This window comes from Engystomops pustulosus, chromosome 8 (genome assembly GCF_040894005.1).
Source record: "Engystomops pustulosus chromosome 8, aEngPut4.maternal, whole genome shotgun sequence".
Lineage (NCBI taxonomy): Eukaryota > Metazoa > Chordata > Amphibia > Anura > Leptodactylidae > Engystomops > Engystomops pustulosus.
Window position 1 is genome coordinate 53,304,784 of NC_092418.1, and position 26,867 is coordinate 53,331,650.

Sequence of the window (26,867 nt, forward strand, 5' to 3'; positions counted from 1 at the left end):
CCTTATGGCACCTTCACATCTTTCATTAACCTATAACTGCCCGTCAAGTATGACTGTCCCTAGTCACCTTCCTTCAAGCAGATTGGGATCCTACCACAAAAAAAATGTGTAAAGTCTGACTATCCAAACTCAGTCTCCTTTGTCTCAAGCGATTACGATCTACCAACTACTTTTCAAGACTGACTATTTAGGTAGGGGGCTATTCTAGGATGTTACTTTCCTAAACCAGTACAGTACAGTATCACAATAAAGCGCTATAAAAAAACATATGTTCAAACTCACACAATACCCATATACCCTACCACACATCACAAATAAAATAACAAGATTCTCTGGACTGGGCAATATAGGCATGCAACTCACCGGACGTGGGACAATCCAAACAAGGAAAGACAGAGTAAATTGTAAGAATAAGCTTCTTACCTTTTGTTTGTGCAGCTGCATGGTCTGTCTATTCTTGGATGATGGTACCCAAGGGTCCGGTAGGCGTCATGCAAAACCCGTCCCGGGTTTCTTAAGGCACCAATTTGTTAAATATCTCCATCTTTGATGTGATGTGGGTCCAAATCATTGTATAGTACGGGCTGCTCGGTGAACCACTCAGACCTTCGCATGTTTGAGAGAATTCCAATTTATTTCGGTAGCAGAGAGTTCTTATAGGTTCTTGAGGTTCACTTATTATACAATATAATTTCACATACTCCTATGTAGTCTTTTAGTTATCCATCCAATATTATGATGGAAGTTAAGCTTACAGGCCTGTTTTGCTTGGAAAAGTTCTAGAGCGCTTTAATATTCAATGGTATTATGTGGTAACTTGATACTTGCTTATGTATCTTATGACTGGGGATGGAGAGATGTGTGTACCACTGACTGGGTCTAAACCCAGCCCTGTTGACACTTGTCAAATTCTAAACCACATTTAACCACATTTTCAGCACACGGTATTTTGCAGCACTTCAGGAATCATAATGTTCCCGCTCACACTTTGGGATTTTACACTGATCATCACTGAGTAATAGGAGCTAAAACGACAATAAAATTTTAAAGGAGGGGGTTAAAAATTATCTTTATTGTGTTTACCCACAAAAGAAAATTCGCAAATTTCAATCTCCTTGTGATGTTAAGTTAGGAACAAGTTATTTTATTATTTAAAGAAAAATCTACCATTTGATCTCATGCATTATGAACCAAATCTAAGTTGAGAATTCTGTAGCTACCCTGATGCAGAACCATATCTTGTTTAATCCTGGAGTTGAGTGGTTTTGCTGAATAAACAATTATAAAATTCAAGATCTTGGGAAAGCTGGATCCACATTAAATAGAGAGCTTTCTGAACAGCCAAGACAGGACTAATCAACCTGAGCTGGATCACTCATACTCAGGAGCTGGGGGATGGTGCAGCAATTAATTATTCTGCCTGTCAGGGAGAACACTGTGATTACATCATCCTCTGAGCAGTGCATAACTAGTGAAAGAAAAACCGCCAGGCACAGAAGCAACAGCACTAAATTGTCATCATTTTGTAATTGTTTTTCAGCAAAAGCACTCGGCTCAGGGATTAAACAATATGTGATTTTGCATAAGTGTAGCTACTGAAAGATAAATAATGGGTTTCCTTTTACTATTTAATGCATAACTTTGGAAGAATTCTATGTCACACATTATTGCAAATGTCTGATTTTATGCAAAATGTATGTTAATGTTAATCTTTTTAATACAAAATTGTATATACTGACATCATATCATATGTCACTCCTAAACGTTTACAGATTGGTTTTCTACACAAATACAGCTGCATTATAATATTGACTATATTACTTATCAAGATATTGTGAACATTTTTACCTTAACTTAAATTTTTATTGATTTTTGTCTTTGTCTGCTTAGCTTCTTCAAACCCCAGCTCATGTGTTGCCACCTGCAGCCATCTTGTGTTCCTTGTTTGTGAATTCCTTATTGATTTCCCAGGAGCACACAAGGTAAAAGAACATTTTAAGTATTAGATTTATGCTTGTAGTGAACATGTTCATCATTAAATTGTCAGGAAGACCAAAGTATTTCATGTGATGCTGGTCAGCACGATGTGTCGTCCTTAATTAGTTAGGTTTAAAAATGTTTTCCAATGACACAATATTTATGGTTTGTGATTTGCATGGGCATGATGAATGGATAAACATAAAGATCAGAGGGGCTCTTTGGGGGAAAGAGATGAGGTAATAAAAAAAGAAAGGTTTGGAAAAGGAGAAAGGTAGAGGGAAAAAAAGAATGCACAAAGTGGAGCTAGACAAGTGGAGCATCGAGCAGTCTTATTTTGGCATTGGGCATTATTCTATTGTTATAACTGACTGCATGTGAGGATTGGCGTGCTAGTATCTACTTATAGTACTCTTCTTTCCATAATGCACTTTCCAGGTCATTCCTCCTGTACTCCCTCTCCTTTTCCCACTATTGGAATTCTTTAACAAACAGAACGTTGCCTATAAGGAAGTTGGGAGAAGACAAAGTGGTAGATGAGTGGTAGAATCGTAGAGTTGTTAAAGATCTAGGGAGATGGTTGAGATGCCGGAGGGGAAATGGGAGATGTGAAATAGGGATGTACGGTAAGTCTCCCTTCGTAATGGTCGGTATCTCATAGCATAGAAAGTGAGGGAACCAAGAGGCAAAGTGGTCAAGGAACTGGAAGAGTGAGCTGGGAGGAGTGTATACTACAGCCACACAATAAAATGGGCAGAAAAGTCAAAGGGTGTAGACCTCAAAAGATGGGAAAATGAGAGAGGAATGACCTCAAAAGTGCATTATGGGAAGAGGAGAACTATATGTTTTTTAGATAGCAGCTGACCTCTCTGAAAATTGCATCCGGTAAGCCACGGACCACCCCTCTGCATAGGTATGCATACTTTTGGCTGGACAGTTTATTCATTTCTCCTACAATCTACAAATACGTCTCTTCTTTTATTGTAGTAAAATCTGGTATACAATACCACAGTGATGTGCACCATAGGGTTTCAGATGGCATACCCATCCTTAAACATGGCTAGAGCTTATTGAAAGTTAACAAACCTGTATTATCCAACTCCTCCCCTATGCATTGACATAATTTCCAGTGCTATAATAATATGTAAATATAGTTGATTGTTACAATGCTGAAGAGTCATTTAATGTAATTAAACATCACATTTCCGATATATTCTTGGCAAAATATTTGCTTGTTTAAGTGGACCAATAAAGAATGCTTGGCATACACCAATTGATTACAAAAGCGAACAATGGAAGCAGATTCACATGTTCTGAGTTCTATGTCATGTGACCTAACCATCGGGATAGCCATCGGAACCATCCTAGGCTGTGTTAGAGGTTCAAAATTATTGCGACAGATGGCGGTTCAGCAGTCCGCTCCCACATCAAAAAGAGTGCCAGAAGGATTCAGAACTATAAGCTCGACTCCCAGACCATCCCAATCTCTATTGAGTATGATAGAGTAGGATACTGAAGACTAAGGGATAATAAAAACAAATATTAAAGAGGACCTGTTACCTAAATTTTCAGCACTAAAGTAAGCAGCTCCTAGTGCTTGATCAAACGGCGCAGTGTTAGTGATAGCGTTACTGGAAACCTCCGGTAACGCTATCAAACACTGCGGCGGGGTACAATGTAATTGTCGGACAGCTCTCAAAGCTGTCCGACGTATTCATGAGGGGGCGGGGTTGGGGAGTGGCTAGGGACGGTGACTGCCGCCAATCGCGCGGCAGTCACTGCCGGCCTATGGAGCGAGCGGGGCGGCAGTCACCGCCCCTAGCCACGCCCCAACTCCGCCCCTTTTAGTAAGCAGCTCCTAGAGACGATAAATTGGGTGACAGGTCCTCTTTAAGGTTTACACATGTTAAAAATAGAAATGGTTAAATAACAATAAATATTGCCAAAAAGTTTGCGTTTCAATGGTTGGGTTGTGATGTGGTGTCTTTATACTTTATACCACTTACAATAGCATTAACAGCTCTTCAGTTTCATTTACACAAATATACTGATTATACTGTAGATTTCAAGAAGTTTGTGATAGTTTGTTCCTTCTTGATTTCACATAATTTTTTTTCATGTTTGACATTTTATACTCCAGGTGAGAGGTGTCAGTATGGAGGACTAGTTTTCCCCATTACTGGTAAATCTAACCATGGCTTAGTGGGAGGAACTAACAAATATACAATGTACCAAATGCAATCTAATGTATAAAGGTCAGACCACAAATTTAAAGCTAGGTTCCTAGAACAACCTACAAGATATTTCTAATCCAGAGTGTCAAATTCTATCAGATGCCAAAAGACTCTGTGCCTGACAAGGTTCCAATGATATTCTCGCTAGGCCCCATTGTTTTATGCATCCAGTACATATAGAGTCTGAAACAGACTATATATCATAGGGGCAGAATACAATTCTGGGAACAGGATGTCTGTAATTCATAAAATATCTAAAAAAAAAAAAAAAAAACTAGCCGACTTGAGAAAGCGCTACTGAGCGTGAAACGGTCCCGTTGCCCCGGCTTGCTTCTCCCTGCTGCACTTTTTCGCTTAAATAGAGGATGTTTTTCTTCACTATTAAGCGGGTGAGTGCCGTTACTTTTCTCTACATGTTGTTTATGCACATGGATGAAACAAGCTCACAAGATTTAACTAGTAGGAATACCATGTGAGGGAGATTGTCTGTCTGATAAACTCTGAACGACATTCTAGAAAAAGCCTCAGAGAAGAGGAGGTTTCCCAAAGAAGAAACATTTTACAACCAAAGGAAGTCCTTTCGCTTCCAAAAGAAAGCCCGACCTGAGACCATTAAAAATAAAGAACCCTCTTCAAGATATCCGACATACAGAAGAAATTTCGACCCTGCTCAAGTAAAACGTATTGTCCACAGTCCCTGGGATTCCAGAGAAGACAGGGTTTTACTCTTTAATGTACCTAAGAACGAAACCAAATGGGACCTTCAGATCAATAATCAACCTGAAAAAAATTAAATAAATATACAAAAAAATGATATACTATATTATCAACTATACAAAAAATTCATAATGGAGACCAAAAAATCGACGCCCCGACTTCTAAACAAAGATGCATTTTCAGTCCAGATATAGTCCATCACCTTTAATTCAAAGGGCTCCCTTTTGGCTTATCAGCAGCCTCAAGGGTCTACACCAAAAGTATCTGCTTTTCTTCAATGGCATACAGATAATCACATATTTGGACCACCTTCTGCTGGCAGCACAGACCCCATCAATTCTTCTTCAAAACCTCGAATTCACCCTGAAAACCTTCTCCTCTCTGGGTTGGTTAACCCCTTAACGCCGAAGCCACTTTTCACCTTCCTGACACGGCCCATTTTTTCAATTCTGCCTTGTCACTATAAGTGGTTATAACTTCGGAACACTTTAACGCAGGGGTCCCCAAACTTTTTACATAGGGGGCCATTCACTGTCCCTCTCAGACCGTTGGAGGGCCGGACTGAAGTTTAAAAATAAAAAAATATAAGAAATTACAGCGCTAGCGGTACATGCGACGTATCCGTAAAACACTGGACCCCCCTCCATTAATTATTTGTGAACTATTTTATTTATTGGCCCAGTTAATGAATTAATTGGGTCAATTAATTAGTAAATATGCTGCCCCCCCATTGATTACTAGACTGCCCCTCATAATTAATTATTCCCTATGCTGCCCCTCATGATTATTTCCTATGCTGCCCCTCATAATTAATTCCTATGCTGCCCCTCATAATTAATTAATTCCTATGCTGCCCCTCATAATTAATTAATTCCTATGCTGCCCCTCATAATTAATTAATTCCTATGCTGCCCCTCATAATTAATTAATTCCTATGCTGCCCCTCATAATTAATTAATTCCTATGCTGCCCCTCATAATTAATTAATTCCTATGCTGCCCCTCATAACTAATTATTTCCTACGCTGCCCCCCCATAATTATTTCCTATGCTGCCCCCATAATTTATTATTTCCTATGCTACCCCCATAATTTATTTCCTATGCTACCCCTTGTGAGGAAAAACTAAATTATCAGGGGCAGCATAGGAAGTAATAAATTATGAGGGGCAGCATAGGAAATACCCTTATATACTCGAGTATAAGCCTAGTTTTTCAGCACAAAAAATGTGCTGAAAACCCCAAACTCGGCTTATACTCGAGTCAAAAAAATAAATATATCTAAACTCACCTTTCCGGCGACTCCTGTATATCTTCTGTGCGATCTGTCCGGCAGGGGCTGGCAGGCTATATACACTGGGGCAGGGGCTGGCAGGCTATATACACTGGGGCAGGGGCTGGCAGGCTATATACACTGGGGCAGGGGCTGGCTGGCTATATACACTGGGGCAGGGGCTGGCTGGCTATATACACTGGGGCAGGGGCTGGCTGGCTATATACACTGGGGAGGCTGTGACCAATGCATTTCCCACCCTCGGCTTATACTCGAGTCAGTAGGTTTTCCCAGTATTTTGTGGTAAAATTGGGGGCCTCAGCTTATACTCGGGTCGGCTTATACTCGAGTATATACGGTAATAAATTATGAGGGGCAGCATAGGGAATAATAAATTATGAGGGGCAGCAAAGGGAATAATAAATTATGAGGGGCAGCATAGGGAATAATTTAATTATGAGGGGCAGCATAGGGAATAATTTAATTATGAGGGGCAGCATAGGGAATAATTTAATTATGAGGGGCAGCATAGGGAATAATTTAATTATGAGGGGCAGCATAGGGAATAATTTAATTATGAGGGGCAGCATAGGGAATAATTTAATTATGAGGGGCAGCATAGGGAATAATTTAATTATGAGGGGCAGCATAGGGAATAATTTAATTATGAGGGGCAGCATAGGGAATAATTTAATTATGAGGGGCAGCATAGGGAATAATTTAATTATGAGGGGCAGCATAGGGAATAATTTAATTATGAGGGGCAGCATAGGGAATAATTTAATTATGAGGGGCAGCATAGGGAATGATTATATTATGAGGGGCAGCATAGGGAATGATTATAATTAATGATTCCCTATGCTGCCCCCTCATAATTATTCCCTAGGCTGCTCCTCCATTACTTTCTATAATGGCCCCATAATCCATTATTTCATATATTAGGGCAGCCACAATGTTTCTACAGCTGTTTTTAAAAAAAAAATTAAAACCATGTACTTACCTCTGGCTCCCGCTTCTTCTTTCTTCTGGCTGCTGCAGGACAGGAAGGGGTGTGCGGCCGCGTGATGACGTAATCAGGCGGCCGCGCATCCAGGTTCAAGGAGCGATGTGCGCCGGGGTTGTCTTCCGGCCACATCGCTCCACCTGCAATAATAGTGCTCGAGATCCTGTTTCCGGCCGCATAGAGCACTATTCAGTGACGGGCAGGAGCTTCCTGTCCGGACGGACGGAGGCCCCTGCCCGACAGCCGAGGGCCGTGGCACAATGATAGGCCATGGCCTAATCATTGACTCTACTGGAGCGCCAGCCCGGGGGCCCCCAAATAACAAATCCGGGGGCTCAGCGCTGGATGGGACGGGGGCCGGATAGAAACGGTCCGCGGGCCGTAGTTTGGGGACTCCTGCTTTAACGTATCCAGGTGATTTTGAAATTGTTTTCTTGTGACACTTTGTACTTCATATTAGTTGAAAAATTTTGGTTTATATGTGTTGAGTTAAATGAGGAAAAAAGCATATTTGGTGAAAATTTGGGAAAAATCTCGATTTTTGAAATTGAAAATGTTCTACTTTTTCCATGTGTAGTCAAAACAGCAAAAAAACTTGATGACTATCGTTGAATGTCTGCTTTATGTATCCATGTTTTTTTATGCACTCTCTCAATTTTGTTATGGGGCTTTGAAGGTACAATTTCTCAAATTTTAATTTTAAAAACCAAAACCCCATAAATTACCACATTATAAAAACTACACCCCTTAAATTTATGTAAAACATCTTTCATAAAGTTTTACAGGGGATAAAACAGAATCGGATGCAATTTTGAAATTTAAATTTTGGCTAAATGAATGTGTTTTCAAAAAGTGTACAAATTCTCGGTGGATAAAATATCAAACGGTCCACAAAGTTTGATACCCAATTTCTCCTGAGTGTAACAATACCCCATATGTGGTGATAAACTGCTGTATGGGCACACGCCAGGGCATTGAAGGGAAGCTGCGCCATTCAGAGCAGATTATGCATTGTCCCTTTTTATTGGCTATACAAAGGGCTTATTTTTTGCGACATTAAATCCACTTTACAAATACTTCATTTAAGTGGGTCATTGATGAGATTTTATTAACTCTTAAATGTATGCAGGAAAAAATCGCAAATTTTGGTTTCCTTTTTTGGGGGTTTCCTTTTTTGGGGGTTTCCTTTTTTGGGGTTGTTATTTTGAAATGTGCATCTGTACTCGGAATGTGTCTAAATACACTCACCGGCCACTTTATTAGGTACACCATGCTAGTAACGGGTTGGACCCCCTTTTGCCTTCAGAACTGCCTCAATTCTTCGTGGCATAGATTCAACAAGGTGCCGGAAGCATTCCTCAGAGATTTTGGTCTATATTGACATGATGGCATCACACAGTTGCCGCAGATTTGTCGGCTGCACATCCATGATGCGAATCTCCCGTTCCACCACATCCCAAAGATGCTCTATTGGATTGAGATCTGGTGACTGTGGAGGCCATTTGAGTACAGTGAACTCATTGTCATGTTCAAGAAACCAGTATGAGATGATTCCAGATTTATGACATGGCGCATTATCCTGCTGAAAGTAGCCATTAGATGTTGGGTACATTGTGGTCATAAAGGGATTGACATGGTCAGCAACAATACTCAGGCAGGCTGTGGCATTGCAACGATGCTCAATTGGTACCAAGGAGCCCAAAGAGTGCCAAGAAAATATTCCCCACACCATGACACTACCACCACCAGCCTGAACCGTTAATACATCTGCAGGATGGATCCATGCTTTCATGTTGTTGATGCCAAATTCTGACCCTACCATCCGAATGTCGCAGCAGAAATCGAGACTCATCAGACCAGGCAACGTTTTTCCAATCTTCTACTGTCCAATTTCGATGAGCATGTGCAAATTGTAGCCTCAGTTTCCTGTTCTTAGTTGAAAGGAGTGGCACCCGGTGTGGTCTTCTGCTGCTGTAGCCCATCTGCCTCAAAGTTCGACGTACTGTGCATTCAGAGATGCTCTTCTGCCTACCTTGGTTGTAACGGGTGGCGATTTGAGTCACTGTTGCCTTTCTATCAGCTCGAACCAGTCTGCTCATTCTCCTCTGACCTGTGGCATCAACAAAGCATTTCGGCCCACAGAACTGCCACTCACTGGATGTTTTTTCTTTTTCGGACCATTCTCTGTAAACCCTAGAGATGGTTGTGCGTGAAAATCCCAGTAGATCAGCAGTTTCTGAAATACTCAGACCAGCCCTTCTGGCACCAACAACCATGCCACGTTCAAAGGCACTCAAATCACCTTTCTTCCCCATACTGATGCTCGGTATGAACTGCAGGAGATTGTCTTGACCATGTCTACATGCCTTAATGCACTGAGTTGCCGCCATGTGATTGGCTGATTAGAAATTAAGTGTTAACAAGCAGTTGGACAGGTGTACCTAATAAAGTGGCCGGTGAGTGTAGTTGTTGTGTGTATATATATTCAAGTTAGAGAGCATGCATGGCAACAATGTGTCATTCGTAGGTGTGATGATACAATATGAAGCTGGATACATAGGTGTGTAGGGATAAAATATTTTTTCCTTAGAGAATATAAAAAGGGATATACATAAAGATATATGAATAGATATGCAAATATGAAGAGGTAAGTCATTACAGTAGAAGACATTAGAGATTTAAAAAATAATAAAATGGACTTGAGGATCAAAATACTATGGTAGTTATACACTATAACATTGGTGGTAACAAAAAAAAGGGGGGGTGAAAAAAGACATGGTTAATAAATTTGTCTATTTTCAGTGCTCTAAAACAGTGATTTTCAGTGACACATGATCGGGTGTGCCGCGGGGAAAGTTCCTCAAACTATGGTGCCCCCTGTGTTTTGTTTCCCGGCAATGCGCAGTCATGGCTTCTTACGATGTAGGAGACGTGCACAATAACACATGCGCAAGCTTTGAACCTCGTGTGACAAAATGACGTCACAGAGGCCCGTGCATCATCCTGAGAGCAGAGAGACTCTTGCATTTGCCCGCCAATAATGCTGACTATATGAGCTTTTGCCTGAATATATGAACTGTTGGCAGAATACTCAGCATATGAGCTGGTACTTTTAGTACTCCAGCAGTATACTGCATATAACAATGAGAAATGTAAAATGAGAAATACTATGGTCATGAGGCAGGAAAACTACAAGTACCAGCTCATATGCCGAGTATATGAGCTGGCACTTGTACTCTGGCCTCATGGCCATAGTACTTCTCTTTGTACCCCTTTATATTGCAGTGTATGAGCCAAATAATAATCAGCACCATATACAGTGACGCTGTACAGTGCACATCACCACACTATATGATGCTGATAATCATGTGCTCATATACGTGGGACTGTATTTATGAGGTTACATGGGATTGAATATATGAGGGGGGTTATCCTTTTTTATTTCACTTTTTTAAACTAATTTATTGAAAGGACCTCTGCCAGGCATATTTCACTCTTGAGGGCTAAAAAAGTAGCTCTTGTGGTGGTAAGAAGCTGATTTAAAACCCCCAAGAGTGAACTAGGTGAGAGTTGTATGTGTGTAATAATAAATTATATTAGTACCGTTCTTCAGCAGTCATGTCCTGCTTGAATTGACTCTAGTGGCGTAGCACTACCGTCACTAGTGTCAATTCAAGCAGGAATTGTAGACCGCAGTAATATAAGTTATCATCACACACATACAGCTCTCACGAAGTACACTCTTGGGGGGTTTAAATCAGCTTCTTGTCACCACGAGAGCTGCTTTTTAAGCCCTCAGGAATGAAATATGCCTAGCAGAGGTCCTTTAAGTGTGGCAAGTAATGTAATACTCTTCTATTTTAGTGTGTGGCTGCGCACACTATCTCAGCAGTGATGGAGAAGTATTTGAGAATGGAAAAGGCAAATGCCAAACAGGACCCTGGACACAATTCTAACCCAAATGAAGGCCCTAGTATGACAGTTCGACAAAGGAAAAAAGAACAAGACGGTGAGCTCAAGGCAATACAGTGAAAGCTATCTTTTATTTGGATTTACTTCCACTGCGACTGCACCAACACCACTGTGCTTGGTCTGTGGTGAGAAGCTTTCCAATAGCGCTATGGTGCCAAGCAAACTTAAACGCCATCTCCAAACGAAACACCCTTCCGTTCAAAATAAACAATGAGAACGGGGCAACTTTTTTGAGAAAAAGCACAAAGGTAAATGAGAGCCCTCAAAGCTAGCTACCTTGTTGCTGAATGCATAGCTAAATCAAAAGTCCCACACTGTGGCAGAAACATTAATAGTACCATCTTGTAAAGCTATTGTAAATGAGATGCTTGGCCCTGAAGCAGCTAAAGAGATAGCTAAAGTGCCTCTCTCTGTTAACACAATTGCCAGACGGATTGATGACATGTCTGCGGACATTGAAACAGTTGTTTTGGAAAAGATCCGCATCAGTAAGAAATTTGCCTTGCAACTTGATGAGTCGACGGCTATCAGTGGACATTGTCAGTTGTTGGCCTATGTGCGTTTTGTGAATGGTGAAGCCATTAGAGAAAACTTCCTATTTTGCAAGGCACTGCCAGAAAAATCAACACGAGAGGCAATATTCCAAGTCACATCGGAATATCTTGATAAAAGTGGACTTACATGGGAAAACTGCACAGGTGTCTGCACTGATAGTCGCAGCCATGGTCGGGCGCATCAAAGGGTTTGTAAGAAGGGTTAAAGAAAGAAACCCAGATGTTCTTGCTACCCACTGTTTCTTGCACCGTGAGGCCATTGTTGCAAAGACCTTACCAGCAGATCTAGCTCCTGTGTTGGATGATGTTGTGTGCATAGTGAACTTTGTGAAGACTCGACCTTTGAGATGTCACTTATTTGCGTCTTTGTGTATAGAATTGAGAGCGGGACATAAAATCTTATTGCTACACACGGAGGTCAGGTGGCTGTCACGCGGCAAAGTGCTGGCCCGTGTGTATGAGTTGCGAGAGGAACTTAAAATATTTCTTAAAAACGAGAGGTCCGATTATTCAAAGCTGCTTGCAAGTGATGAGTGGTGTGCAAAGCTGGCTGATATATTTCAATATCTGAATGAACTAAACACACGGATGCAAGGTGGATAGCACATTATAATGAATGGGTTAAAACGAGACAGCTTCGGGCCTTCGTGAGACCCGAAGCTGGCATGGCAACGGATCACCGCTCCCTGTGACATCGGGGAGCAACGATCCGCGGCAAGATGGCGGCGTCATCTTTTTGAAGCCTCCGGCAGCATTGCCGGAGGCGATCGCCGTGAAAACACCCGCGATCGGTGTTACCGGTAAGCCTTTGCTGCAATATGCGCGCGCGTCGGGAAGGGGTTAAATAAAATCCTCAAAGGAAAGATCTTCTTTAATAGATGAATTAAGATCAGTAATTAAGGAAGAAGTATCCTCATCTATTGCTGCCCACTTACTGAACCCCCTAAGAAAAAGGCTAGATATATTCAAACATCCTCTTCTGATGAGGATTCGGATTTTCCTTCAGGATCCCTTAGCGAAAAAATTGAGGATGACCTCGAAGAAGTTCAATCTAGAGAACTAAATTAGGCAAAATATCTATTTTCCTCCGAAGATCTGGATAATTTATTAAAGGCTCTAAAAAATACTCTAGATATCGAGGACGTGGTTGAACCATCCTCGGTTCAGTCTGAACTTTTTGGAGGACTAAAATATAAAAAGAAACGGGTCTTTCCAGTGGTAGACACATTAAAAGACCTAGTTCTAGAGGAGTGGAAGGTCGCAGAAAAAAGAATATCAGTCCCTAAAAAAATTTCGCAATAGACTAGTATTTGAAGATAATGCCTTATGGGATTCTATGCCGAAAATAGATGTTCAGGTCACCAAAGTGGTTAAAAAGACTGACCTCCCCTTTGAGGATATCGCACAGCTTAAAGACCCTCTAGATCGGAAATCTGATGCCCTTTTGAAAAAAGCGTGGGAAGCATCTTCCTTAAACATAAAAACAAACATTGCGTCCACTTCTGTAGCTAGAACCCTATATTTGTGGCTCTCAGAATTAGAAAACCACCTAGTAAATAAAACCCCTAGAGAATCTATCATAGAATCAATGCCCCTCTTAAAATCTGCTACTGCATTCCTTGCCGATGCTTCTGCTGAGGCTTTAAGATTCTCGGCTAAGGAAGCGGCCTTTACCAACTCAGTCCATAGGTCACTGTGGGTAAAACAGTGGGGCGGTGATGTTAAATCAAAAACTGGAATCCCATTCCAGGGAGAATTCGTCTTTGGCAGCGAACTGGATTCTATCCTGGAATGAGCTGCGGATAGGAAAAAGGAGTTTCCGGTTAACAAACCTTCCCCCAAAAGACCCTCTTTCTCCTTTCGCCCCTCTAGGGAAAATAAAACCCAATTTAGAGGCAAGGGGAAGTCCGGCAGGTGGAGCTACGCAAAAGGCGGAGCAGGTCGCGGTTACCTCTTCAACCCTGACCAAAAACAAAAAAGACAATGACTTACAGGTGGGGGGGGAGGCTTTCTTATTTTGTAACAAAATGGGAGGAAATTTCCCAGAGTCCATGGGTTCGGCAGATCATTCAATCAGGTTACAGGATAGAATTTCTACATCCCCCCCCCCCCCCCCAAAAAAAAACTTTCAAATTTCAACCAAATTCACCAAGACTCAAAATCTCCAGCTATGGGCCAACATTCAGCAGCTGTGCCACATGAATGTGATTGTCCCAGTACAGGAGACAGGGAAAGGATTCTATTCCCCTCTGTTTTTAGTTAAAAAAAAAACGAACGGCACTTACCGTTTAATTATAAACCTAAAAAAATTTTACAAATTTATAATAACCAAACATTTCAAGATGGAGTCAATAAAATCTGCAGTGCCTCTCATAGGTAAAAAATTATTCTCTATGGACCTCTACGACGCGATTCGATCCCCACATGGGGAAATTCTTCATTCTCCGTTCAGGGCACTACCGTTTAGAATTTCATCCGCTCCACGCATATTCACCAAGTTAATGGTAGAATGAGAATGAGAAACATTGTAATAGTACCCTACTTAGACGACCTGTTCTTAGTGGCCAAAACAGAAGCGGAGTTAAAAATTCACTTACAGACATCTCTACTTCTCCTTCAGGATTTAGGCTGGATAATAAACCAAGAGAAATCCAATTTCTACCCAGATACAAAGATATTTCTAGGGGTAATGCTGGACTCAATAAAACAGAGTTCCTTTTTGCCACAGGAAAAATTCCTAAAATTAAAACAAGCTGTAAGTCTTTCAGGGGAAGATCTTCTGCAGTATCCGTGCAGCCTTAAGTCTACTGGGACTCCTGACATCCTGCATTCAGTGTGTGGCTTGGGCTCAGAATCACACCAGAATTATGCAGGCCTGGACAAATCCGAATCTGGGACAAAAATCCGCCACATCTAGATCGCAAGGTAAAGATTCCCTATCTAGTCAAACACTCGCTAGATTGGTGAAAAAATCCCCAAAATCTAAGGAAGGGGGTCTGGTGGAATCCCTCCCCGGTTCTCACAATACAGACAGACTCAAGTCTGAAAGGTTGGGGGGCAGTTCTTCCAGGCCTACATCTTCAAGGACAGTGGGACGATCTATCCCGCTCCATGTCCTCAAACTACAGATTGCTGAAAGCGGTCTTAGAAACGCTCAAAGCTGCCCACAAATCCATAGAAGGTCAACACTTCAAAATCCTCTCCGACAATACGACTGGTCGCTTACCTTCGCAGGCAAGGGGGAACAAAATCAAAGAGCCTGACGAATCTATGTCGTCAAATTTTCAAATGGGCAGAATCTTACCTTCTCTCCCTCTCAGCGATCCACTTAAAGGGGATAGAGAATATAGAAGCAGATTTCTTGAGCAGAGTCATACTGGACCCAAACGAATGGTCCCTAGATCCAGAAACCTTTGTGGAAATTTGCCATCTTTGGGGGACTCCAGGGGCTCTCCATCAGGCCTAGATGCTCTCAGCCAGTTATGGGGAACAGGTATAGTCTATGCCTTCCCCCCTATATCTTTGATTCCAAAAGTGCTACAGAAACTAAGATCCGAAAAAGTTTTACTGATACTCATTGCTCCGTTCTGGCCAAAAAGGAGCTGGTTCCCGGTTGTTCAGAGACTGTCCATAGACAATCCCTATCATCTTCCCTACCGTCAGGACCTTCTCACACAGGGACCATTACATCATCAAAACATAAAACCGTTAAAACTGACAGCTTGGATCCTGAGAGGTCGTTCTTAACAGCCCAGGGTCTCTCTAGTGAAGTAATCAGTACCATGAAAGAAAGCATAAAACCTGTTACCAATGCCATCTATCAAAAAATTTGGAAAAAATTTTCCTCCTGGTGCGGAAACCATCCTCCCTCTCAGGGAACCCAAATTTAGCTCAGGTGTTAGACTTCTTACAGTCGGGATTTTCCTTGGGTCTTAGACCAAGCACTCTCAAGGTCCAGATTGCTGCACTTAGTGTTTTTCTTGATTTTCCCCTGGCCAATTACCAGTGGGTCAAAAGATTTATCAAGGGGTGTTCCCGTATTAGACCATACATTAAAAACCAAATTCCCCCTTGGGATCTTTCCTAAGTGTTAAACCATCTTGCAGGGCCCTCCTTTGAACCCCTAGAGTCAAATAAAAAACCTTACACTAAAAACAGCCTTTCTTATAGCTATCACTACAACTCGTAGATTAGGTGAAATTCAGTCCCTTTCATGTAAAGACCCCTTCTTAAGAGTCCTAGAGGATAGAATAGTTCTTAAACTAGACCCCTTGTTTCTTCCAAAGGTGGTCTCAGACTTCCATCGCAAACAAATTATTCTTCCCTTTTTCTATCCAGACCCTAAAACAGACTGTGAAAAGAAATGGCAAACCTTAGATGTTAGAAGGACTGTGCTTCTGTATCTAGAAGCTACACAAAGTTGGAGAAAAGATTCTAACCTATTAATAAATTTTGCGGGAAAAAACAAAGGCAGTAAAGCCTCTAAGGCAACTCTAGCCAGATGGATAAAGTTTACCATCATGCTTTGTTATAAGTCAGCAAACGCTTCCCTACCAGAAAGCATTAAAGCTCATTCCACTAGAGCCATAGCAACTTCATGGGCAGAAAAAAGAGGTGCATCTTTAGACCAGATCTGCTGTGCAGCTACGTGGTCAAGCTCCTCAACATTCGCGAAACACTACCGCTTGGACATTGCCTCTCAGGGTGATCTGATGTTTGGCAGAAAGATTCTCCAGGCAGTGGTCCCTCTCAAATAATGGGTAATCTGGTAAGTCTCCAGCTGGGAGCCATCATGGGAACGTGGTGGAAAATATGGAATTAGTCTTACCGGTAATTCGGTTTCCACTAGTAACCATGACGGCCCCCCATTATTTCCCTCCCTTCCTTCCTTCTTGGTAACGGGTCCAAAGGTGTATGCACTTACATCCTTCCAGGTGGTACTTTGGTAGACACTGGTGTGGGGTGCTAGGGAGGAGCCTTTTAAACTCTTGTGACTTCCTGTCCCTACAGGATATAAGGAGCATCCTCCAGGTCGGGGCCGTCATGGTTACTAGTGGAAACCGAATTACCGGTAAGACTAATTCCATATTTTCTCTATATTAGTTTTTCTTCAGTAAAAGTGTAAACCTATATAAAAAACTATATAAATGAGGTATCTTTGTAATCCTAGTGATCTATAGAATAAAGATAATATAATATTTTTATGGTACAGTGTATCCAAAGAATACAAGAAAGTAAACCCAAATGTATGATTTCCTTTTCCTACACACATTTTAAGAGTTAATAAAATCTCATCAATAACCCAATGACCAACTAAAATGTAGTATTTGTAAAGTGCATCTAACGTAGCAAAAAATAAGCCCTTACTTGTCAAAATAATAAAGATTATATAGCCGTTAAAAAGTTCAATGCATAATCTGCTCTGAATAGTGCACCTTCCCTTCAATGCCCTGGTGTGTGCCCATACAGCAGGTTACCACCACTTATGGGGTATTGTTATGCTCGTTAGAAATTTCAGAATTTCACTCGATTCTGTTTTATCCCCTGTAAAACAAAGGGTTAACAAACTTCATTAAAGTTGTTTTACATACGTTAAGGAGTGTAGTTTCTATAATGGGGTAATTTATTCACATTTTCATAAAAAACAAAAAATCATGCTAATCGCACCTAAAGTTCAAAGCCTTGAAATTTTCAACATTTTCACCAAATAAAAACAATTTCACTTGGCTATGTTAAAGCGTTCCAAAGTTATAACCACTTATAGTGACACATCAGATTAGAAAAAAAGGCTGTGTCAGGAAGGTGAAAAGTGGCTTCGGCATTAAGGGGTTATGAATATCAAAAACTTAGTGTGTGTTATACTGGACTCAACATTTTTTCTTCTGCCGGAAAGTTGTGAGTGGATGGAAAATACCTCCTTTTTTTTTTTTTTTTTTTGTCTGTCTCATTGGGGCGAGGATGTTGCTTAGGCTTGCCGCTCTTCTGAAGGTTGTAATCGGTTGTCCTTGAAATGTGGATCACTTTGTAGTATGGGCCAGTGTTTTGTAAGAATTTGTTTGATTAGTTTAAACTAATCATTGTACGTGGTTGTGAAATTTATCTCGTTGCGGGTTGTGTCCTGGCAGGGGTTTTTTATTGTTTTGGGATGTAGCCAATCATCTTGAGTGAGAGATTCTACCTTGGTTAGTGCATTATCTACTTTCGATTTTGGGTAGTGTATCTTTTTTTTATCTATTTTTTTTTTAATGCCAGCTTGTTCTCTAATGTGTGCTGTTCAGAGCAGATTTTCCAGATTCTTTTGAATTGTACAAAGGGGACATTGTTTAACCTGGGGCGATAGTGGGCGCTTCCGAAATAAAGTAACTGTTAACATCAATCCTTTTTTTAAAAAAAAGGTGTTGGTAGTGAAAGTATTGTTCAGATCTTTTTTTATTATTAGGTCTAGATTTTCGATGGGATGTCGGAAAAATTGGATGAAAGAGGCCCATATTGTTATTACGGTATATACTCGTGTATAAGCCGAGTTTTTCAGCACAAAAAATGTGCTGAAAAACGTCCCCTCGGCTTATACACGAGTCATATAGGAAGTTAAAAATACTTAAAAAATAATAAACGTATATACTCACCCTCCGGTGGCCCTGATGTGCAGCGCTGTTCCCCCGATGTCCCTGCGGCTCGTCTTCAGGCTTCCGTGCCCGTCTTCTTTCTTCTGCAGGGTGCCGCCATTGTTCTTCTCCCGGACGGCGCCTAGTATGCCGTCAGCAGCGGCGCGTCATACTAGGCGCCGGCTGAGAGAGAGAGCAATGGCGGCGCCCTGCAGAAGAAAGAAGACTGGCACGGAAGCCCAAAGATCTGCAGTGTGATTGCTTATTGTCTCTAAGTTTAAGAATCTGGAGTCCCTGATGAACCATTATCTTAGGATAACATCTGTTAGAGGTTCTAGTGCAGTGATGGGCAACCTTTTGAGCTTGGTGTGTCAAAATTCGCCAAAAAATCGAGCATAACTCGGGTGGTGTGTCACCTTGACAAAAAAACATAATTTTGTGATATTTATAGTTTAAATAACAAATATGTATACTATTTAACTTCTAGGGTACTTTAACTTTGGGTTGTACTTTTACTTTAGGTTGTCTGATTGATCCTACCATGTACTGCCATACTACATTATGGCAGTATATGGGGATTTTCCCAATCATCTATTACTATGTGCAAATCGCACATTGTAATAGATCGGTTACAATCAGACACGTGTGGAAATGCTTAGTAACCTGTGAACTTTCTGTCATGAAAGTTCACAGGTTATAGTGAGGGCGCAGGCGCCGCTGTCTGCATCTCCCTCATGAGGAGCAAAATAATCGCAATGTCTGGCTATTTGCAAGGCGTTGCGATTATTTCAGGGCTTGTGCATCACAAAACTGACACACAAGACCTGATGACTGTCTTCTATGATACAGTGCACTGACCTTACTGTATGATGAGAGTTGTTGTCCTCCCTTGGCCCTGCTGTGGAGATGGTCAGTGTAGAGGTGGCAGCTGCTGGGACATCACACAAGGCAGCAGCGATGTGGCCTCTGACTGTGCTGCCATCCTCCCCCACCACAACTATCAGGAGCTGCAGAGGAGCCTCCTGGGTGTATGGCCGGGTCACCTCTCCTGCTGTGCCCCGTGCTGATACCTGTGCTGACTGGAGACACTAGGCACGGCTCACACATGGGGAGGGGCCGGCCCGGGGGAGGAGGGGGGGGGGGGGAGTGCTGGAAGCTCAGTGCAATCTCTCAGCCTCCCGGCTACTGCACCTGGTCATATAGGATGAAACTTAACTCTCAGGCAGCCGCGTGTCAGTGAAAATGGCTACGCGTGTCAGCACTGACATGAGTGTCATAGGTTAGCCATCACTGTTCTAGTGAGTCATGAATCCCTTTGATAGAGTCCTGTGTGGAGGGTGTCAAAGAGGGTAATAAACTTGTATTCCCAATTCGTCTCTCATTTTGTGACCGGAAATTGCCCTTTAATATTAGAACCTTCATATTCAGGGTGTTATGGCCAGGACTGTTTTGCCACAGGTAAATGTTTCTGCTCCTTTTATTGTGTGGAGATGAGACTTTATCCGGGATTTACGTTCTTGTCCTGTTTCTCCAACATAAAGACCCTCCACAGGACATTTTGTGCACACAATCGGGTAGACCACATTAGAAGTGGAGCACGAAAATGTCCTCAGGATGTTATATTCCTGCTGTGTGATTTTTCTTGTCAAAATCAGAGAGCAGGTATTGCAAGTCCTTACATTATAGGGGAAAGTTCCTTTTCCCCTAGCGTCCCCCATGACGGCCCCACATGGAGGATGACCCTTGACCCTGCAGGGACAGGAAGTTTAGAGGTTAAAACACCCCCCCTTCCCTGCATCCACATACCAGTGGCTTCCAGTCCCTACATATCTAAAAGCCTTATTCTGTTCATGCAGGTGCGGTCTTATAGTACATGTTATGGTTTGAAATTATCTAAATGCATGATGCTCTGTTTAGCTTGAAGGCATGGAGTCCCTGGTTATGGATGTAGTCAGGCCCGGCGTCAGCACCCGGCATACCTGGGCAAGTGCCGGGGCCCACATGTGCTGGCAGGGCCCACTGGAGGCGGGGAGGTGTTCCCCGATGATATAATAATGATGCAGAGAGCAGTCACTCTCTGCATCATCAGTGTTGCCTGAGCTGTGTTTTCCCGGGTACCTGTAGGGGCTGTGAAAACCTACCAGGCACCAGTGCTGTTCGGGGGTTGTATAAGCAAGTGCACGGAGGAGGAGGAAGACAGGCTGGACGCTGACAGAGGCAGCATGTGCTGAACTTGTCACCTCTGTCTGCAGCGATGTATGGTGACCCCGTGACCCTGTGTGAGGAGGCTCCGGAGTACAGCATGGTAGGTGTCATTCCGCTGTCTTTTCAGTTAACCCTTTGCTGTCTTGCCCCTGACAGTCAGGTTCTCATGCCACTGCCTACCTCTTACTTTTGTAGTCCATCCATGCAGAGTAGTCTAAAAGGGCTTGTATCATTACACCTGCTGATGTCTGATATTCATTTTCTCCCTCCTACAGTGTAAATTATTGCCCACTTTCTGCCCCCTGCTATTTTACCCCTGTGCCACCTGTTCTACCTCTTTTCCAATGTCTCCCTTCCTGTTGACCCCCTCCCTCCTTTAAAACAATAACCCTGAAGATGCGTTCACACATGGGCCACATATATTAAAGTGTTTGCGCCAGTTTTCTGTCTGAATGTCTAAAATGCTTGCACTTGTATTTATAAAGTGTCTTCACCAGTTTTATGTGCCAGCTGCTCTGTAGCAGCCGCACCACAAAATTCTGCACATAAAGGGGCGTCTGGTGCATAATCGGACCCACCACATTTATTACTGCAACTCGACAGGATTGCGTTGCACACTCTATGTTAACAGTGCACCAAAAAAGGTTGGTGACACTTCCCAGAAAGTGCAGGAGGTACCAGATTAATGAAAACCATGCGGCAGTATTCTGTAATGTGCCGCATCCTGCACACTCCACAGGCAAACTGCACCTAGTGCACTACTTTTGATAAATGTGGCCCACAGTGTTTTCTGCACACATTTGTACATATGCATAACACCGCATGTGTTTGGCTGCTTAGAAAGAGTTTTCTTTCATTGCTAGAAGTGTAAGCAGGTGTGAAAATGTAAACACAGTAGCTTACGCTTCCATCAATGAAGAAAATGGCTTTAAAAGCAGCCAAACACATGGTAACATGAAAAACGTATGGTGGGGCAACAAGAGGGGGCAAAAGCGGGCCGTGGGTCACTTTTTCTGACTCGAATTTGGGAGGCATAGTAAAGGGGCCCACTGAGGCACTGGCGCCCAGGGGCCTACTAGAACCTGGAGCCGGCCCTGGATGTAGTGCTACCAGAACCCCCACCTATAACTCATGTTAGTGGTTTCGGGGGTATCTGGGGGACAAGGGGTTATCCTCCCTTACTGAAAGTTTTCATAAAATTCCTCCATCTTTTTAGCAGGATCCTAAAGAAAAGGAGAGAACTAAAGAGGTGGAGAGGAAGAATGTGTTATTATAAACTACCACCAAATTACAAAAAAAACTATCTGCAAAGAATGTATGATGGATTAATGCGAGAAGAAAGAATGTCATTTATGGATGAAATGAGAGGATTCTTTAAAAGTGAAATTCAGACGTCAGTAACCTCATCTATTTTCATTAATCCTGCAATTACAGCCACCTTGCAAAAGACCCAGAGGGATAGAATCCCCATCGGAGTCGGAATCTGAGGCAGAACAGGCTTTGTACATCTAATATGGAGCTAGTTGAGATGCAGCCACCTCCCTCTTCCTCAGCATCTAAAATGGAATCAAAGTACATGTTTGTTTCTGATGCTCTGGATGCACTCCTTAAAGCTGTACGAGATACGCTTAAAGGGGTTGTGTCACCATTGCACATTGCTGTAATTGGGTCCAATGCATTGTTAAAAGTACTTTCACCATTTACACTTATTACAAAATCTGCAGGCTTACTGAGATAACTCCTTTTGTTCTGGTTGCTGGCGCCCCCCGGTGGTAGCTGTGTCCCGTCCTGAGCAACAGCTGATCTGGCCGAGTCTGCGCACAGGGAGTCAGTCAGCTGTTCACCACTACAGATCACTCCACGGGCTCACAGCTCCTCTGCACACTGAGAGATCACCTGACACACTGCAGCCAATAGGAGGTGAGAGAGGAGGAGGGGCAGAGATTGTGCTGTGATGGCCACTGCTCACCAGCTACACAGGAGCCTACAGCAGCAGATACAAGGTAACTGCAGCCAGACATGTCTGCTCAGAGGAGTCCTCCCCTAACATGGATCATAGCAATGTATTAGCCCTTTCCTCCCTCCACCATTAGTCAGGTCACACAGGAGGCTGCAGAGATAACACAAGTAACAGGCTGAGCTCTGACCTCTCCTGATACAGTCCTCCTCCTGTACACTCCACCATTCACTGTCCCTCCATGCTACACTGCTGTCCTGCAGTCCTCCTCCTGTACTCTCCTCCATGCACTGTCCCTCCATGTTACCCTGCTCTCCTGCAAAGAGGCCCCTGTGCCTGACTAGCAGGGAAGTCACTAAACATCAGCAACATGTGAGAAGCTGTCATCTATCTCTCTATCGATCGATCTATCTCTCTATCGATCGATCTATCTCTCTATCGATCGATCTATCTCTCTATCGATCGATCTATCTCTCTATCGATCGATCTATCTCTCTATCGATCGATCTATCTCTCTATCGATCGATCTATCTCTCTATCGATCTATCTATCTCTCTATCGATCTATCGATCTATCTATCGATCTATCTATCTCTCTATCGATCTCTCTATCGATCTCTCTATCGATCTCTCTATCGATCTCTCTATCGATCTCTCTATCGATCTCTCTATCGATCTCTCTATCGATCTCTCTATCGATATCGATCTCTATCGATCTATCTATCTCTCTATCGATCTATCTATCGATCTATCTATCTCTATCGATCTATCTATCTCTCTATCGATCTATCTATCTCTCTATCGATCTATCTATCTCTCTATCGATCTATCTATCTCTCTATCGATCTATCTCTCTATCGATCGATCTATCTCTCTATCGATCTATCTCTCTATCGATCTATCTATCTCTATCGATCTATCTATCTCTATCGATCTATCTATCTCTATCGATCTATCTCTCTATCGATCTATCTATCTCTATCGATCTATCTATCTCTATCGATCTATCTATCTCTATCGATCTCTATCGATCTATCTATCTCTATCTATCTCTATCGATCTATCTATCTCTATCGATCTATCTATCTCTATCGATCTATCTATCTCTATCTATCTCTATCGATCTATCTATCTCTATCGATCTATCTATCGATCTATCTATCTCTATCTATCGATCTATCTATCTCTATCGATCGATCTATCTATCTCTATCGATCGATCTATCTATCTATCGATCTCTCTATCGATCTCTCTATCTCTCTATCGATCTATCTATCTCTCTATCGATCTATCTATCTCTCTATCGATCTATCTATCGATCTATCTCATATCTATCGATCTATCTATCTCTCTATCGATCTATCTCTATCTATCGATCTCTCTATCGATCTCTCTATCTCTCTATCGATCTCTCTATCTCTCTATCGATCTATCTATCTCTCTATCGATCTATCTATCTCTATCGATCTATCTATCTCTATCTATCGATCTCTCTATCGATCTCTCTATCTCTCTATCGATCTATCTATCTCTCTATCGATCTCTCTATCTCTCTATCGATCTATCTATCTCTCTATCGATCTATCTATCTCTATCGATCTATCTATCTCTATCGATCTATCGATCTCTATCGATCTATCGATCTATCTATCTCTATCGATCTATCTATCTCTCTATCTCTATCTATCGATCTATCTATCTCTCTATCTATCTATCTATCTCTCTATCGATCTATCTATCTCTCTATCGATCTATCTATCTCTCTATCGATCTATCTATCTCTCTATCGATCTATCTATCTCTATCTATCGATCTATCTATCTCTCTATCGATCTATCTATCTCTCTATCTATCTCTATATCGATCTATCTATCTCTATCTATCGATCTATCTATCTCTCTATCGATCTATCTATCTCTCTATCGATCTATCTCATATCTATCGATCTATCTATCTCTCTATCGATCTATCTATCTCTATCGATCTATCTATCTCTATCGATCTATCTATCTCTCTATCGATCTATCTATCTCTCTATCGATCTATCTATCTCTCTATCGATCTATCTCATATCTATCGATCTATCTATCTATCTCTATCGATCTATCTATCTCTATCGATCTATCTATCTCTATCGATCTATCTATCTCTCTATCGATCTATCTATCTCTCTATCGATCTATCTATCTCTCTATCGATCTATCTATCTCTCTATCGATCTATCTCATATCTATCGATCTATCTATCTCTCTATCGATCTATCTATCTCTCTATCGATCTATCTCATATCTATCGATCTATCTATCTCTCTATCGATCTATCTATCTCTCTATCGATCTATCTATCTCTCTATCGATCTATCTATCTCTATCGATCTATCTATCTCTCTATCGATCTATCTCATATCTATCGATCTATCTATCTCTCTATCGATCTATCTATCTCTCTATCGATCTATCTCATATCTATCGATCTATCTATCTCTCTATCGATCTATCTATCTCTATCTATCGATCTATCTATCTCTCTATCGATCTATCTATCTCTCTATCGATCTATCTATCTCTCTATCGATCTATCTCATATCTATCGATCTATCTATCTCTCTATCGATCTATCTCTCTATCGATCTATCTCATATCTATCTCTCTATCGATCTATCTATCTCTCTATCGATCTATCTATCTCTCTATCGATCTATCTATCTCTCTATCGATCTATCTATCTCTATCTATCGATCTATCTATCTCTATCTATCGATCTATCTATCTCTATCTATCGATCTATCTATCTCTATCTATCGATCTATCTATCTATCTCTCTATCGATCTATCGATCTATCTATCTCTCTATCGATCTCTCTATCGATCTATCTATCGATCTCTCTATCGATCTCTCTATCGATCTATCTATCTCTATCGATCTATCTATCTCTATCGATCTATCTATCTCTATCGATCTATCTATCTCTATCTATCGATCTATCTATCTCTCTATCGATCTATCTCATATCTATCGATCTATCTATCTCTCTATCTCTCTATCGATCTATCTCATATCTATCGATCTATCTATCTCTCTATCGATCTATCTATCTCTCTATCGATCTATCTCATATCTATCGATCTATCTATCTCTCTATCTCTCTATCGATCTATCTCATATCTATCGATCTATCTATCTCTCTATCGATCTATCTATCTCTCTATCGATCTATCTCATATCTATCGATCTATCTCATATCTATCGATCTATCTATCTCTCTATCGATCTATCTATCGATCTATCTATCTCTCTATCGATCTATCTATCTCTCTATCGATCTATCTATCTCTATCTATCGATCTATCTATCTCTCTATCGATCTATCTATCTCTATCTATCGATCTATCTCTCTATCTATCGATCTCTCTATCGATCTCTCTATCTCTCTATCTATCTCTCTCATATCTATCGATCTATCTATCTCTCTATCGATCTATCTATCTCTCTATCGATCTATCTATCTCTATCTATCGATCTATCTATCTATCTATCTCTCTATCGATCTATCGATCTCTCTATCGATCTATCTATCGATCTCTCTATCGATCTCTCTATCGATCTATCTATCTCTATCGATCTATCTATCTCTATCTATCGATCTATCTATCTCATATCTATCTCTCTATCGATCTCTCTATCGATCTCTCTATCGATCTATCTATCTCTATCGATCTATCTATCTCTATCGATCTATCTATCTCTATCGATCTATCTATCTCTATCTATCGATCTATCTATCTCTCTATCGATCTATCTCATATCTATCGATCTATCTATCTCTCTATCTCTCTATCGATCTATCTCATATCTATCGATCTATCTATCTCTCTATCGATCTATCTATCTCTCTATCGATCTATCTCATATCTATCGATCTATCTATCTCTCTATCTCTCTATCGATCTATCTCATATCTATCGATCTATCTATCTCTCTATCGATCTATCTATCTCTCTATCGATCTATCTCATATCTATCGATCTATCTCATATCTATCGATCTATCTATCTCTCTATCGATCTATCTATCGATCTATCTATCTCTCTATCGATCTATCTCATATCTATCGATCTATCTATCTCTCTATCGATCTATCTATCTATCTCTATCGATCTATCTATCTCTCTATCGATCTATCTATCTCTCTATCGATCTATCTATCTCTCTATCTATCTATCTCTCTATCTATCTCTCTATCTATCTCTCTATCGATCTATCTCTCTATCGATCTATCTCATATCTATCTCTCTATCGATCTATCTATCTCTCTATCGATCTATCTATCTCTCTATCGATCTATCTATCTCTCTATCGATCTATCTCATATCT

At 41.4% G+C, this 26,867-nt stretch overlaps 1 protein-coding gene across 2 annotated transcripts in view; it reads left to right on the top strand.

Annotated features, from left to right (window-relative positions):
* The window catches only part of WDR75 (WD repeat domain 75), a 219,199-nt gene that overhangs the window by 168,011 nt on the left and 24,321 nt on the right, over positions 1–26,867 (top strand). For both annotated transcript variants that reach the window (XM_072120944.1, XM_072120943.1), the window contains one exon: positions 1,891–1,982. In XM_072120944.1, coding sequence (XP_071977045.1) covers positions 1,891–1,982 — 92 coding nt within the window. The remainder of the gene's footprint in view (positions 1–1,890; positions 1,983–26,867) is intronic.